Source organism: Symsagittifera roscoffensis, chromosome 10, assembly GCF_963678635.1.
Source record: "Symsagittifera roscoffensis chromosome 10, txSymRosc1.1, whole genome shotgun sequence".
Classification (NCBI taxonomy): domain Eukaryota; kingdom Metazoa; phylum Xenacoelomorpha; order Acoela; family Convolutidae; genus Symsagittifera; species Symsagittifera roscoffensis.
This window is the reverse complement of record NC_087071.1, coordinates 19,901,500-19,917,885: the sequence shown is the minus strand read 5'-3', so window position 1 is coordinate 19,917,885 and position 16,386 is coordinate 19,901,500. Positions and strand designations below refer to the sequence as shown.

Here is a 16,386-nt window from a genome sequence, read left to right as displayed (position 1 = left end):
AGTTGCTAACATCAAAAACAAAACCCGTTATGCAAGAAAAAAACGAAGACAGACCTGGAACCGACCCGACCTTAGAGAAGGAACATAGAAATGGGAAAGAGTGAATAGAGCGGCCATGCACGGAAGAAGTGAACAGAACGGACATGCTAACTGATTCAACTGCTTTTGTTTAAGTAGTTGTTAACCCGAAAAAGTCTAAATTCCGATTTAAAAACGCTTGCTAATCGCAAGCGTAATAACACTGAAAAATCTTCTGTGATCCACAAACTTTTGATCGAATGAATAAAATTTGAGAAATTATAACTAGTGAAATATTTTTTATTACCGCAGGGAAAATCAAATGTCGCGAAAAACAGTTGAAGTGTCATTGAACTCAATTGTCAAATACTTCTAAAACCGTTTCCATTCTTTAAGAAAAAATAATTCACCTTTTAACTTCATGAATAACCTTTTACGTTTGAGATTTATGATAAAACTAGCCCAATTTAAGAAAACTGTATAAATAGGTGACATTCTTTATTACGCTGGCAATTCAGAAAATTAGAATCCTTTTTTCAAACTATAAGTTTGTCATGGAAACTTTTGTTTCTGATGCTGGACACAAAGACTGCCTGTTTATACAAATAAAATTAAATTACTGAAAAATCAGTTCTGTCAAATTTACCAAATCGCAAGAGTTTTCAGTGATCCAACTTCTGACAGGTACTTTGCTACAAAACTCCTGTTTCTCAATGAAAAAATTTTAGAACAAAATTGAAAAATAAGAAAAATTTGAGTGATCTATGATGAGCGATTCTAATCGAATACATTTAAAAACCATATAACTATAAACGATGAAATCACAAAATCTCGTCATATTATGCGACGAATAAATAGAGCTTATAATTTTAGAAATAAAATTAGCTATTATACAACACTAATAGATGCAGCTAGTTTTGAATTGTTTTCGTAAATTAGCACCGGTATTGACTCTTTGTACGTAACTATTGCACCTTCATAAGAGCCAAACGGCTCCGTATGCCCAAATTGCAAAAACGTGAACAAATTTTTCATCACCATTCCATTCTTTCCTTGCTCTTTTAATGCGTTTAGTTTGACTGTTGCGCATTTTTTGGCACGAACTAATCCATCTTCAACAACAGAACTTTTAACTCGATTTGGCGAAATTGTACTGTTCCATTTGTTGATAAAATTGTCCAAACTTGATTGTGATTTGACATTGAAACTATCGCAATTTGCAAAGAGAAATGAAAGATGGGATTTGTATGCTTCAATTGTTGCGACGCCTTCGAGTGGAAACGAGATACCTAAAAAAACTGATAATTGCACAAAATAACTAATGTGCTCAGATCCTTCCAAAATAAAGACTATATTATACAGTGACCAACAAAACGATGAATCAAACTCGCTTGAAAACAATAACAATCCGAGTTTTTTTTTCGGAGCTCGTTTTTCTTCGAAACTTTACCGAATTCAAGTAATTTTTGAACAGACCAACAGGCAAGCTGATCAGCTCTTTACAGTGTGCCTTAAACAAGACTTACATGTAATTTCTCTGCTGAATTTTCTGAGCTAGGCAAAGTTACCTGACCCTCAAGCTTGAGCATGGATCGAAATTGAAATGTTTTTTTTTCTCTTTAGAGAGAAAGGGAGTCTTTCCCATCAACCACCCTCCATAATAGTAAAATTACAGTTTGGAGGGGATTTTTTTTGTTACTAGCCTGGGAGACTACTATGTACTATATGAAAGACCCGATAAAATCCTCTTACTGAATGGGTTTGTTAGCAATGATGAGCTCTGCCGATTGTTCACGAAAAGTTTATGTTTGATCGTGCTCAAATCAAACGCGTCCGGGACTCTATTCAAAGCCACACGTGATACACCAGGTGCGACAATTACCCCGTCACTTTTCGGTTTGACCCATCCTTCGTACCAATTGCGACCAGAGCAGCACGACTTGAACAGGAAAAAGGAATACAATTGATAAGTTTAATTGGTGGCTTATAACAGCTACCATTTACACCAGCCAAAAATACCTAATTGTTAAGTAATAGTTGTGTAAAAATTAAATAACATTTACGAAAGTCATGCAAATTTAATTAATATGACGCAACTTTATGGTTGTTTTATACGCATTTGCGGTTGATATCAATTTTCGGTATGAAATTCCTCTTAATTTCAGGAAAATTTGAAGTTCAAGGATTATTTTACCTTGAAAATCTCCTTCGTCTTCGTCAACGAATCGTATAATTCGCGAGTCAGCACCCATCCATAAAATGGGTATTCTTCCATCCTTATCAACGAATTCCCAGGAAAATTTGTGCCGACAAACGAGTTAGGGTTAAATGCTGTAATTGAGATTACATCTGTATTCAGACTGTACAGCAAAGGCGATGTTTCGAATATGAAATGGAGAAAATCTGGTTCCACTTGAACTTCAGCTCCGATTATTACTGCTTGTTTCACTTGTTTGTTTTCGAATACACGAATAAAAGCGTCCCTGAAAAACAAGTTGATTGAGAAATAAAAAATTCTTTTCACACAAAACCCGGATTTATTGAACAAATGCTATCTTGCTGAGACTTCAAAATTTCATACACATTATTTAGCAATAGCTTAGAAAATTTGTAAAACAACTGAAAAAAATCTGTTCAACTCTACCTGTAGGGCACTTCGAAGCACTGTGTTTTGCGGTAGTCGAAAATTAGCACATTGAATCCGAACATCTCCACTATTTCGGTGAACTCGAGGATGAAATCGTTTTTGCACAGAGCCACGAACACAATTTCTGGTCTAAGGAAATGTAGCAACTTTTTCACTCGCACTTGACAGTATCAAAGGTCATTAATGGAAAAAAGAACAGGCCGTCTTTTACCAAACCACTTTTTCTCTAAACCACGTAACAATAAATCAATTGAAATGCAAAAATATAGCCAAGAGGCAGTTGAAAGGGTCAACGAACGCAAGGGATCTACTTAACAATCTCCACCCCTTTCAAGAAAGGGGGACATTGTTAAGTATATCAAAATTGTCGATTTTTCGACCAAGCAGAATGCAGCAAAACTCGAATTCCCAATCTCAATACATCCTCTAGTGCTAATTTACTGTATTCATTTATAGGGATAGAGATTCTTAAGTAGGTGCCATAGGGGGGGGGGGGACAGATTATTAAGTAGATCCAACGCAAGTAAACAAAAAAATACAGACTAGTGTTTTGAAAAAATCTCAAGTTCCGACCTTTCAAGAAAAAATTGATACCCTTGAAGTATCTTTAAGGCCCTCTAAAGCTCTTTGAATTTCTAGAAAAATTTATGAATGGCCTTTTTTTGATATTTTTAAACCCAATTTGGGAAAACTGGATCAATATGTGAAGTTTTCATTCCGCTGAGAAATCCGATATTTAAAATCCATTTTCGAAATTCGAAGAAAATTACGTTTTTCAGGACCTTTATACTTTCATGGTTCGATAGTGGAGTTTGTCTTCCTTTTAACAAAGCAAACGAACTGAAGTAAAAAAATTCAAAAGTCAAACCGCGAAACAGTAAATTTTAGACTGAACAATATTTTAGACTTTACTTGAAAAAAAAAACGATAAATCATCGCGACCTATATAAGAATCTGAACTACATTCATCGACTCCTAATCAAATACGGATAAGCAAGAGACAATAACTACCCCATATATCATCTTGAAGGTTTCTATCAAGTAATTTACAAACACTAGTCAGAACACGACAAAAAGCAGCTCTATAAAGTGCAAAAAAGCATAGAATTAGTTTGAAACAATCAGCTACGTCTGGAATTCGATCTGCGACCTAGAGATTATGAGTCTCACGCAACACTACAGCCACGGACTTTTAATAAATAACAAACACAAACCACAAATAAAGCAGAGAACAGATGCTATAAAAATCTAGACCGCGATTATAGCAAAGTGCCACCGAATAAGTGAACACTTTTAATGAACGCTTTTATTTGCGAGTTAGGCTAGAAAAAAAAGTTTCGTACTGATAAATTAATGCTCGCAAGCTGGCTAGTGTAAACAACAAGTTTAAACATATTTTATGGTTATTAGGGCACTTATCATGATTATTTGGGCACTAACATTGATGGAGATTGGACTGCCTGAACAAAATATGTTTAAGTTAATTGTGGTGTAGGGAGGAGGAAGGGGCTGGCAGTTGAATTGCAACTCACCTGAGATGTGGTTGTTTGGCTACTGACTCCAGTGTTCTGAAGAGGGATACATGTGACTCATACAAGGCCAGATCAGGGATGACTAAGAGGGGACTGGTATCCATAAAGGCGTCCCAGTTGTCAGGTGCAAAACTGGACTGAAACAAAAAAACAGTACTTAAACCCAACTGATTAGTGTAAGCTTTTACCGGAAAATTTAAATGAGCAAAACAAAAGTAACGATAATTTACTTGCATTTATCATACTTTCAGTTAAAACGTTAGTTGCACAAGTAAAATGCATAATTCTGATATTCTTCAACGTCAAACAATTTGATCATCAGCTGCACAGTTGGCCGAGTTTCTTCATGAGGCAGAATTCTCTTACAACAATTACTGTTCTGCTTTAAGTCTCTAAAATTATTCTGTCTTAGGCTCATGACAAAGAAATCCTGTCAGTTGTTTTCTTATTTTTACTTCTGGTTTCGCTTAATTTTGTTAACTCAGTGTATAGCTGAGGTTAAAAAAAAGTTGTAGACTCCGCGACTCGAACCCTCGACCTCACGCTCCTCAAACACCTGCCTTAGCTTCAGGAGGAAATGTGATGTTCCTCTCACATACTTCCTCGTAGCCCATCACTTGATTCTCACAGAACAGGGCTAAGTTGTCATTCAGAGTGTCTATCCACGCCTTCACTGGAATCACTTTTGGAACACATGACTGGATAGCAGCAGAGGGACTGGGATAGTCTTCAGATACCTGAAACTTCAACTTTCCAATTTCAAAGAAAGGGGGGAGATTGTTAATGGATCAAAATGGTCGATTTTTCGACCAAGCAGAATGGAGCAAAATTCGAATTCTCAATACATCCTCTAGTGCTAATTTACTGTATTTATTTATAAGGGTGGATATTCTTTAGTAGATACCATTGGGGGTGAGATTATTAAGTAAATAAAAAAAATTAAATGGCCTTCAAGCTCTTTCTCTTTGAATTTTATTTAAAAAAGTATAACTAACACTTTTTTGATAAAATTAACAATTTGAGAAACTTGGATCAATAGTTAAAATTTTCATTACGGTGGGAAATCTGAAAACAAAACTCACTTTCGAAACTAAAAATCGATCAGGTCTTGCGTGACACTTCGTCTTTTTCACAGTGGAGTTGTCAAAAGGAAATCAACTGAACTTAAGAAATCAAAATTCAAACCGAGAAGTTTTCAGGTCTTGAATCGCTTATCCTTCTACAGAAAGACTTCACGATCGCTATCCTCGCTCGAAATTAGACTGAAACTCAAAAAAATTTTCAAACCAGTTTTTCTCGTCACTGAGAACTTGTTGAATGTTTTATATCGTTCAAATCACGACTGAAAGGTCTTTAAAATGATATATTACTCGACCCATTCCGATGATTATTTGTGGTACCTGATTTTGCGTAGAAATTAAAAACAGTAAAACACCCGAATACAACGTTCCTCACCATTTTTAATGGTCGGAACAAAAATTAACACTTGACCCGAACCCAAGCGATAATAGGTTAAACTTAATTATTTGCAAAATCAAACCGACTTCGATACAGAACCTACTGATCGCCCATGACCTCCAGCTTTTTTTCATAATTTTTGTTATCAGTATAACAGTTTGAATAAATTTGAGAATATGAGTCGAATCATTCATTCATGAAAACAATCGCCGATTTCTATTGCATTTCAAGTTTATTGATGGTCAACTCAGCTATAGGCAGGCAAACTCTTATATATACGAGATTTAACGCTCAATAATTTACCTTTTTGGGTACTAGTTGTTCGAACACTGATTTGCCTTTGAGGCCCTTTTGGCCAATGAAGACCCAGCTATCTCTGAAAAAAAAAACATTTTTTTTTCTGTTGGGGAGAAAAACATAATTAGCTTATTTATTTAACCCTTTCAATTTTATAAATAGAGAGGCGATATATATATATATATATATATATATATATATATATGCGAAGTCAAAAAGGTTAAAGATAACAGCTAGTCTTCTTTTTGAGAGTTACTGTACCATTTAAAAATGGGGCAAAGCGCTTTCATTTTCGTAAACCCAGTCTGTCCATTTAACACCACGTCCTCGGGTTTAATGAAATGATGAAATTCCTCTACCATGAAGGATGGCTAGGATGAACCACTCACATTTAATGACAAACTGAACCATTTCCAGTCGTATAATTAGTGCTGTTTTTTGCTTTGTCAAATTTCAAGGGGAAAGAACGTAGTCATTTAAGTTTTGAGCCAGCCGTGTCAATGTGTAATCACGCGTATACAAACGGAGGAAAAGAAAAACCATAGAGAAACACGAATGTGTTAGAAAAAAAAATTCATCAATTCATCATACCTTTTGATGATGATTTATCAATTAAGCTCGCTCAATTCCGGGCTAAAATTATGAAGTAAATAGTTTTAAAAGGCACAAAATTCAACAATTTTGGCAAATATCGAAGCTCGAATTTTCACATTTCAAAAATTTCAATTGGATTGAACTCAATTAAAAACCAAGCCAATATGTCCAAATTTTGAAACTCGTATAAGCTTCCAATTTTAATGATCATCAACCAAGGCCACGAAACACCACTCAAGGGTACACACCAATCAGAAATGGATCCAAATTCAGGAAGTAGATATCACAAAACTGTGAAATGAAATGAATGAACTACACATGATTTTTAACTGATTCAAATCATGGATTCGATTTAAAAACTTGCCTTTTGTCAGACGATGGTCTAAGAACGAATTAATCAAAACTATTCAACTTTTTTGTGACTATTGGTTCTATTGGTTAATTGAACTAATTATTGTACATTCAAACAAACTAAAAGATCAGATTATACAATTGTTTCTGATGACAAGTTTTACACAGAGGCTAAGCTGCACTACGCTGACACGCAAAAAAGTGGCAAACGGGAGCTTCAAAATGTAAGTAAAAATAAATTAGCTCTGAAATTCTACGGGATTCGAATCCTAGACCTCCAGAACTACAGTCTAATATCTTCACAATTGACCCATAGCGCCTACTGCCCCCAAACATTAGCCACCAAAAAAATCAGATAAAACACATGCTAGTAAACTGCCAACGCTTAAATCCTAAGCACCAAAAAACTTAATTGCTCACCAGTAGAGATGTTTCGAAAAAATTGAACACGTAATAAAAACAATCGTTTGTTTGTTTAAGATTGATTCCAATCGCAACTTTTGTTTCATTTTTCTTGCAACAAAAATTTACAAGAACAGGTCCCGGCCAGGATTGAGCGTAAGACCCTTATTGTTCTAAGCATGCACAAAATCTCTGTACAAACACGCAGTATCAAATGTTCGACAATGTTTTGTTCAAAAAGCAAGTTAAAAAATGTTATCAAGTGAGCTGTCTCAATCAGATGAAGCTTCTTAAAAGCATGCGCACAATTTTGAGATCATAAAATTTGACAGCAGGAAGAAAAGGCGCAACTGATGATGTTAAGCTGAAGTTAACTTTATTTGATTTTTCTCCGAATTTACCAAGCAGAATTACCAAAAAATCTTTCAGAATTCTTGAAAAGGTGATAGCAACATCTCTTAACATATTAAAACAAATTATGTCCTATCAACAACCTGGCCACTTAAATTTTCGAGTTATTTATCAACATTACTTAGGCTTCGTTGCTATTTTTAGCATGATTGACGTACATACCATCAGTTAAAATTGATAGCAATTTATATCATAACTTGTCATGTTAAGCCAACGTGCCTCGACGTCAAGTAAACAAGGATAGCCAGTTGCTATTTAGGTATGACAGAACTTTACAGTGAGACAACTAATTCAAAAGGAAAATATGACCAACAGACAGTTGGAATAGAGTCAATGAACGCAATGAAACAAAAGGATCTGGCGTAGACAAAATTTAAAATTTTGGAACTTCCTAATAAAAAATATACGGGCTTAAAGCTCTTTGAACTTCAAGAAAAATCTATGGTTGACACATTAGAGATAAAAATTAACTTAATTTAAGAAAACTGGATTAATATGTCAAGTTTTTTTTCCACTGGGAAAAGTGAAGGTTAAAGTCCATATTTGAAACTAGAAGTCATTCATTCACGTTTTTCGTGACCTTTACACTTTTGCTGTTAGATAGCGGAGTTTACCCTCCTTAAGTGGCTTCCCTCATGATGGCGGGACCGACTCTTTTCAGCCGAATTGAGTACTCAAAAATCTCAAAGAAATCGCGAAGATCTCAACAAAGCGAGTAAATCCTGTCCATTAAAATTTATATTGACAGATTATAAAAGAAACCAATACGTGAATTTTACAAATTGCAAAATCAAATTCTGGCATTGGAAAAATTAAAAAATAAAACGAAAAATTCATTGTATATTTGCACGAATTGTACAGCAAAACTTTGCTGTGCTGCTATGATTCCTTTTGTTAATAATGATTTCGGTTTTGCGCAAAAATCATTCAACCAAAAGGAACGCCTAATGATTCTGATTGGCCCCGTTGGAAAACCAAAATTCCAAGCCCGGGTCCGTTTTTAAAGAAAACACAGATTTCCTAACAAAAAGTCAATTTGGCTGAATTTTTCCGCAGAAAGGAGGGCACAGGGAGGAATTGTGAACTCTTTTTAAAGTCAGGCCAGGCCCGGTTGCTGATTTTACAAATAAGACAACTCCGGCCGGTAAAAAGCCCGGCCCAGTTCCAACTCTGATTATGAGAATACTCCCTTCTTTTTAACAAAAGAAATGAGCTGAACTTAAAACAAATCAGAATCTAAACCTCGAAAAATCAAATAAGAGAGTGAACCAGTTTTAAGATTTTTCCTCAAAAAAATCTTCACAACTTTCATCGACTCTTACAAATTGAAAACAAATAGGAAATTTATTTTAAAAATTGGATAAAAAATATTGCATTAGAGGTGACAATAGCTAAAACACCGCAAAAATCACAGCGTAATTAAATTGGAAGTTCATTCTCTGTGTGATTTAGAAGGAAATTTCGGGAAACTTCATGATTCGTCATTTGAGCCATTGAGCTTTTTTGAGGCAGCCAATCGGTGATAAAATTAAACCTATGTCATAGTTACTTCACTTTTGTACGAGATAGATAGAAACAATAACGAGGTATACCTCGTGCACGAAAGACCGAATAGTCGGAAAGTATGCAAGCCAATCAAAACTCATTATTCTAAAATCACTCAGTTTTGAACAGTTTGAAAAAGAGGTTGATTGGTTGACAATTTTCAACCATTAAGTCCTTCGCGCATGAGAATAGCCCATGTAAACTTTTCAAGAAAAATAGTTCAATCAGCAAATTACTAACCGATACTTCATTCTAGCCACAGCGGCACTTCCGAATCTGAACAAAATGCCCTTGACATTGTCACTCAGTTTATTCGATGCCTCATCATGGGTAGCTAACATGACGATGTTCTTCGATTCCAATGACATGAGTGCTTTGTATAAGTTTTCAGCGTCCGCTTTCTTGTCGTACGTGTCATACACTTCGTAACTAAACAGAAAATGGGATTATTGGCGTCGATAATTTGTCAGTCATGATAATTAGTTTAAAACAATAGCCTGTCACTCTGTTGATGAACGTTAAACGAACACTCGCCAGATACCAACTCGGCGAGAATTTAGAGTACTTAATGTGAAAAAGATGCTTTGCGCAACATCACTACGTTCGTCCGCTTTATGAATCGTGTTCAAATGAAAAAAAAAACATACTTTTACTCAAATTTTATTTTAAAAATTCAATCGGAGAAGGTGATTATAGCTGAAAGCAGTACATTGAAAATAAGACAGACACCACAAGTTATTATAACCAGTGACTCACCTTAAGAGAGAAACGTATTTACCTTAACTAACATTTTTCGACAAAACTCAAACTAAGACAAATTATCCATGACGGAAGGGAGCAGCATAACGGGCCGTTTCGGTCTTTAAATAATTCCATGTAAAAACCCCAGGTTAAAATTTATCTAACAGTAATAGTAATGTAAAGCAGTGACTAACAATAACAGAGAAACATATTTACCAATTCGACAAAACCCAAACTAAGACAATTTATCCATGACGGAATGGACCTGTTTACCGGACTTTTCAGCTCTTCACGAAGCGCCCCTGTTTAAGATTTATCTGTACCTCTTTTAGATATTTTTTTTTCGTTTAAGTAAAGTTGCCGTACCTTCACGCAACGAGCACAGACGACAGTGGGCCTCGAACAACTGACCTTTAGATTGAGAAGCGGAGACTTAGCCACTTCACCACGGTTCTACTGGTTGGATAAGAAAGGAAATTGTCATGCATTAAACTAAAAGGCTCACCTTTTGAATTTCCACTGACTGGTGAACACAATCAAATGAAGCCCTCTACTGATCTTCTTGGAACCTCCTTTGTACTCTATTTTGTTCCCATCTACACAATAAGAAGGAAAAGTGTCGCCATTGGATGTCGAATACAGATGAACAGGCACACTGCTTTCATCACATGTTATCACTTTCTCGACCTGTTTAAAGACAAGTTACTTTAGTGGGAAGAGGGGGAGAGAAAGTGATTTATTCAAACATGATAGAAAAAAGGTCATTACAGAGCGAACATTAGTACGAAGGATTTGTTTCCAATTAAGTTATTTTAATTAATCGAAACCAACGAAAGTACACAAAACGTGTACGCGCATATGTACCTTGAAATGAAAAAAGACTATCACAGCATCACACCAGAACAGCACATTTTTTTTTAAATTTTGAGGTCCAGTGTTCGATTCCTGATGGGACTTACATAATAATTTAGTAAAGTAGACACGGATCATCATTGCCTATTAATGTAATGTATCATGTACCTGATTTTGAGAAGCTTCAACTTTGCATTCTTTACCACTCCATTTGGCCACATTTTTGGCTCCCTCTTCAGCTAATACTCCACTTCGCTTGTCTAATTTATCAGTGGGTGATCTACTCTTGTGTGTATGACTATAGTATGTGTTGTTTTTGAGACAGAATGTTCGCTGGAGTTTGTCTAGAATTGTGGTTGATGTTTCGTAGACTAGTGTTTCGGTTGATTTGTCGAAGAGTCCGAAGAAAAGATTGCCTGGTTTGAGCTTCGAGAATGTTTGCGATAAGAATATGCGATCCACTTCATCTAAATGGCAAAGTGAGAAAATTCACGGACCGATTAAGGGGTATTTTTGAAAAATCCCCCCCCCCCCCGCCACCGAGAAAATCTTAGATCTGCCGCTGTGAACATTTGATTTGGGGTTTGGGGTCCAGAAGATTACAAAATTATTGGCATTATCATTTTCGGTCAAAGCGCAGAATTATAGCCAACATACAGTAAGAAAAATATCACTGAATCCCCCCTCCCAAAATACTTTTTTGACCACTTTTCAATTTTCAGTTAAAAAGTGAATGGAACTCATAAAACTTTAGGGGCCTTAAAAAGATTAATGCACTTTAATTTGTTATAACAGACTTACTACTAAGTTCCGTAGCCGGTATCTCGATTCCAGTGTATGCCAGCACAACCAAATAACTAGTTTCTTCAACTTCTTCAAAGAACTCAGACAGCCTAAACAGTTTATTTTTTCACACACTTTTCGGTGAAAACAGGTCGTAATGCTACTTTTTCTTCTTCGGGTAGTCATTAAGTCAGAAAGACTAATTTCACTACAAAGACAGGGTACTTGCTTTTTGGAGTCGACCGAAGAGAAAAATTTGATCCACCCGCAAAGCTTTGAAAAATAAGCTGAAATGCCATTTTTAGGGGTTTTTAGAAAATGTTGACCAAAAATTGCGTTATTTCGACGCACGTATCCCGCTAAAAATTATTATTTGAGACGAAGTTACTTTGAAAACATAAAGAATGGTTAAATCGGCGTCTTGAATTAGTACTAAAAATGAGACCGTGAAAAAAGGTCGATGAAAAATGTACAGGAACCACAAGAGGCACGAAGAGGAGCAGACCCACTTTTATTTTCATCAAAATACCAACGAGTTGCCTACCACCAACTGCCCTTGAAAAAATCCTATCTCAGCGCCTCTCGTTATATCCACGGGTGAAACTGATGAGGTCAAGTTCAATGACAATTATCGTAAGATATTTCACGCCAATAGATAGATGATCAAAAAAAGTCAGTATACAAAATTTTATTCTTATTCTGCAATGGGCCCTGATCGATCATTATGATAATATGGAATAATTAAAATATAATAATCGCTTCATTTACTTACCTGAACAAATTATCGGCCCCATAGCTCTTTATAAATGTCTTCAGATTCAAACTCTGTTCTTCCTTGTCCGCATTGGAAGAATGAGTCAATAGATTTGCAGATGGAACTTCTATCACGTGTAAGAGTGTTGAGAGGTTGGGGATGCTAACTTCTCCAATGTGGTGACCTAGAATATTTCCGAATAAGCGTCAAATGTACACAGAGGGAATGCGGAGAGAGCCACTCCTATCTATCAAAAACAAAGCACGGCAACGCAGTCGATAGACAATAAGATGAAAGCCACAACAACAAAAAATGTACCCAAAATATGCTCGAAAACTACAAATTTTCAGTCGCCACTCTCCGTTTGTCTCAAGCGTAGAGCATTTTGTGAAAAAATTGGAAAAGTAAATTTCCAGGTTTAAATAACGAAGAACAACAAATAACGAGCGGTAACCAAACCGATAATTCTTGTGTTTACGAAAAAATCTTAGCTCAAAGCTAGAAAACTTTCAGAAGTGAGTTTTTACGACTCCACCCGTGAGGAAACACATAAAATTCAATTAACCTATTTGGCTTACACCTTTCGAAAATCAAAAATTATGCAAAATGAGAGTTGTGAACTTACAACAAACAAATGTTGAAAACAACAAAACATATTTAGAAAAAAAAACGTGTATTTGAAATGCTAACATCCGCAAAATAAATCTGCTGGCTGATATCTCAGACAGACGTCTCTGACAAATCAAATCAGTGATATCGTTGAAATAACTGCTAGCTTAAATATAGCGGGCTCTTTTCATTGATTTCCTACAACAAACTGTTGCACAAAATTTCGGCAAAAACTCCTGGAATTCAATATTTTTATTCTATTAAAATGAATAAATAGAGCCAAAGCTGCATTTCACAAACCACAAAAAGCAATGAAAGAGCTTTTTTAAAATTGCAGGAGAATAAAAAAATAAGTAGCAAAATCCCTGAAAAACAAAAATTTGGGCGACAGCGGGATTCATAACGCGGACCTCTAGATTGAACAATTTGCCTCCCTGAGGGAGCCAACTTTCTTAGTTGCTTTGCAGATTTTACACATCTAATGTTAAAAACTACACTAATTAAGCGGATAAAACAGACCACAAAAAATTGAGCGTGAAAAAAAAATCTTGAACAAAAAGTCAGCTCGTATTACAACACAAGCGTTTCTTTGAATACGCATGGCATTTAAAATAAAAAATGTTGCCTAAAAGTTTAAAAGCTCTGAAAGCTCCGATCTGCGGCAAAAAACCTAAGCAGGCAATAGTCCCAAAACTCTTGATAGGAGCAAAAATTCCAGATTTCAAAAAATACGGGCCCTGGTCAGACAAGCCGGACTCGAACCCAAAAACTTTAGGAATCACAAGAAAGCGTTCTACCAGAACTGGTAGAATCGAAGTTCAAATCAAAACTGACACAAAGAAAAGCTGCATTTCGCGAACACAAATGAAAAAACGGCAAAAAGTAGATCAAGAGACAAAAAAGGAGAAAGGAGAAAAAAAGTCAAAAATAAGGATTTGAAATCCTCCCACCTCCACCATTTGCTTCTGCAAAAGTAAAACCTGCCACCAACGTAGTATTGAACCGAACATATGCTATGAAAATATCAATGAGGCAAAAGTTTTACCTAAATGAACGCTATTGTATGCGAGTTGGGTTAGGAATTATTACAGACGTTGCAATATTTAGTTTCCAAGCTTTAAAATGAACAAATTTTTTATGCGTTTATGCCGTTGTCTTTACAGCTACTAAAGATACGGCTGAGATTTTACACATGATGGATGAAACTGTGTTTTTTTTAGAATATAGCCGGATAAAAAACGGCAAAAAATGTGAACCGTATGAATCGGGCCTCATCTTTTTCTTTTTAGCGACCGGTTCTACTTTTAGCGGCCGGCCGGTGATGCAGGACCAACCGTGGGTTAGGGCCTAGTTTAGTTCCTAATATTTCCAAGGACTCTTCTGAGTTAAAAGTGATTCTGCTGTTTGCGGGGACTTTTTGGCATCATTAGGAACAACTCTTTGACGCCCTCTGATTGAATGGCCGAACATCGCCTTAAAAACAAGTTTTCATGGTTTTTTATCCGGTTATGTTCTAAAAAACAATTTCATCCATCAGAAGTCAAAATTTCAGCCATTAATCTCTAGTTTTAGAGAAAACGGCACAAGCAAGAAAAAAATCGCTCATTTCATTGCTTGAAAACAAAAAATAGCAATTCCTATGCCCCGTGACTGTAGTTACATAACACTACAATCGCTGAATCGCTCATATAAAAAGGCTTCAATATGGTATTTTGCTGAACACAAAAACTCTATCCACCACTTGATCGGAAGAAAGAGACCACTCGAAACTTGATGTTCTAAAAATTAAATGAATATAGCCCTTTCGAAACTATTTACAAATCAATGAAAGCCTTGTTCTATACCAAATTGCTTTAACCAACTTCTATGGAACAAGAAAAAAGGGATAAAGTTCCAAGGGATAGTTTATTAAAATATAAACGAACATAGGTAATTTCAGCTCAGCCCAAAGTTCAATTTGTAAAAGCTAATCCCTAGTTTTTTCTATACCAAACGAGAATAGTGCCTGTAAATTAGTCTTACCATCTGAACACAGCACCACTGACTTGGATGCGAACTCTCCCACTATTCCCAGACTGATTTGGCTGTTCTTGTAGCAATTGTGGTCCACTTCTTTACATTGTACGAAACCCTTGCCATCTCTCACGTAGCTTCCTAATGTACAACAGTCATGGTTATTTGATGCAGTATCTAAGGTTGTAACTTACGAAAATTTTTTTCCATCTTTACGTGAGGTTATCATTGCATGGAAAAAATATTAGCAACTTCGGTACATTCAGTAAACATTGACTTTTTTCGTATTTCAGTCTCAAATAGCAGTTTTGTTCATTATAATGAAAAATATGAAGTCTGATATTTTTGGAAAAATGCAGGGTCGAATATTTTGGATTTTCTTATCTTTTTTAACAATTCCCTTCAAATTGAAAACCAGTTTTGTTACATTTGTAATAATTATGATTTCCATCATAATACATCTCTCACGTAGCCATTGCCAAGATTAATTCCATCCCTACCTTTGCTAGTTTCATCTGTCGTTGTTCGATCCACTCTCTTTTGCAGAATAACTGAGAGATAGAAAAAGATACTTAAAAAAAGAAGAATGAAGATGGATTTGCGCCTGAATTTAATCAGCATCCTGATCGTGTTTCAGTTCACGAATGGGTCATTTGGTCAGCTAAGTAAAGACGTGTTTAGACGGTTACTAATCTCCATTATTATCTGAAAAAAACTAGACTGAATCATTTTGCAGGCTATAAAGCGAAGATTGTTATATTGCAGAAAACAAAGCCAATCGTTAGTAAAACTAAACCTGTAAAAAGTTTCATTGGCTAATTTATAACAAAAATTCTCCAAAATTTCAATGATTAGAGCTTCACACAGTTCATCAACACATAAAACAGAGATTTAAATTCGAATTGATTCTAACGAGAAAACTGGTATGAATCAATATATTTGAATTCTAATCTTTTTCCAAATCTAACAGAATGTAATAGGGAATGCTATCGAGTAAGCTGTTTATAACAAGATCTTATCTTATATACAGACTACTTTATCACAGTTTCAATTACAAATACACAACTTAAATCAAAATACAGAAAGAAAGAAATTGCAAACTCAGAGAAGGTCTTTGTGTCAGGCACAGAGCTGTGCTGAGAATTTATCATGTAAAGAGCAAGAGCGGATTTAAGGGGGGGTCTCAAGGGTTGAAACCTGCGACTACCCCAAGAAGCCCCCTGTTGTACGTTTTTACATTCTATTTTATACTAGCCCCATAATTTGGCAAAAAAACTCCATCATACAGTAAATGCGAGGGAAGGTCCTGCCGAAAAGACAAGTTTTCTTGACCAAAACTTTCCACGAAGTGCTTAAAAACATCATCTTTGGTCTGTTTT

At 35.6% G+C, this 16,386-nt stretch overlaps 1 protein-coding gene across 2 annotated transcripts; it reads right to left on the bottom strand.

Annotated features, from left to right (window-relative positions):
* Positions 1-586: 586 nt before the first annotated feature.
* Positions 587-15,708, bottom strand: LOC134855461 (uncharacterized). Of its 2 annotated transcripts, XM_063871994.1 has the most exons (15): positions 15,508-15,708; positions 15,017-15,148; positions 12,404-12,569; positions 11,650-11,741; positions 11,017-11,315; positions 10,502-10,683; positions 9,496-9,684; positions 6,911-6,928; positions 5,959-6,031; positions 4,758-4,934; positions 4,198-4,334; positions 2,663-2,794; positions 2,213-2,501; positions 1,771-1,957; positions 587-1,307 (listed from the first exon to the last, which is right to left on the bottom strand). In XM_063871994.1, the coding sequence occupies exons 1-15, from the start codon at positions 15,626-15,628 to the stop codon at positions 907-909; spliced, it is 2,595 nt and encodes an 864-aa protein (XP_063728064.1). In that variant the 5' UTR covers positions 15,629-15,708; the 3' UTR covers positions 587-906. The 2 variants fall into 2 exon arrangements, with proteins under 2 accessions (XP_063728064.1, XP_063728065.1); XM_063871995.1 differs by lacking the exon at positions 6,911-6,928.
* Between the last annotated feature and the right edge of the window lie 678 nt (positions 15,709-16,386).

Excerpts from the sequence above, each read along its gene's own strand:
- LOC134855461 (XM_063871994.1), bottom strand. The coding sequence starts at position 15,628 with ATGCTGATTAAATTCAGGCGCAAATCCATCTTCATTCTTCTTTTTTTA. Across the intron at positions 11,316-11,649 it reads ACCGGCTACGGAACTTAGTA|ATGAAGTGGATCGCATATTC; the intron begins GTAAGTCTGTTA and ends TTTGCCATTTAG. Across the intron at positions 4,935-5,958 it reads AACAACTAGTACCCAAAAAG|GTATCTGAAGACTATCCCAG; the intron begins GTAAATTATTGA and ends TTGAAGTTTCAG.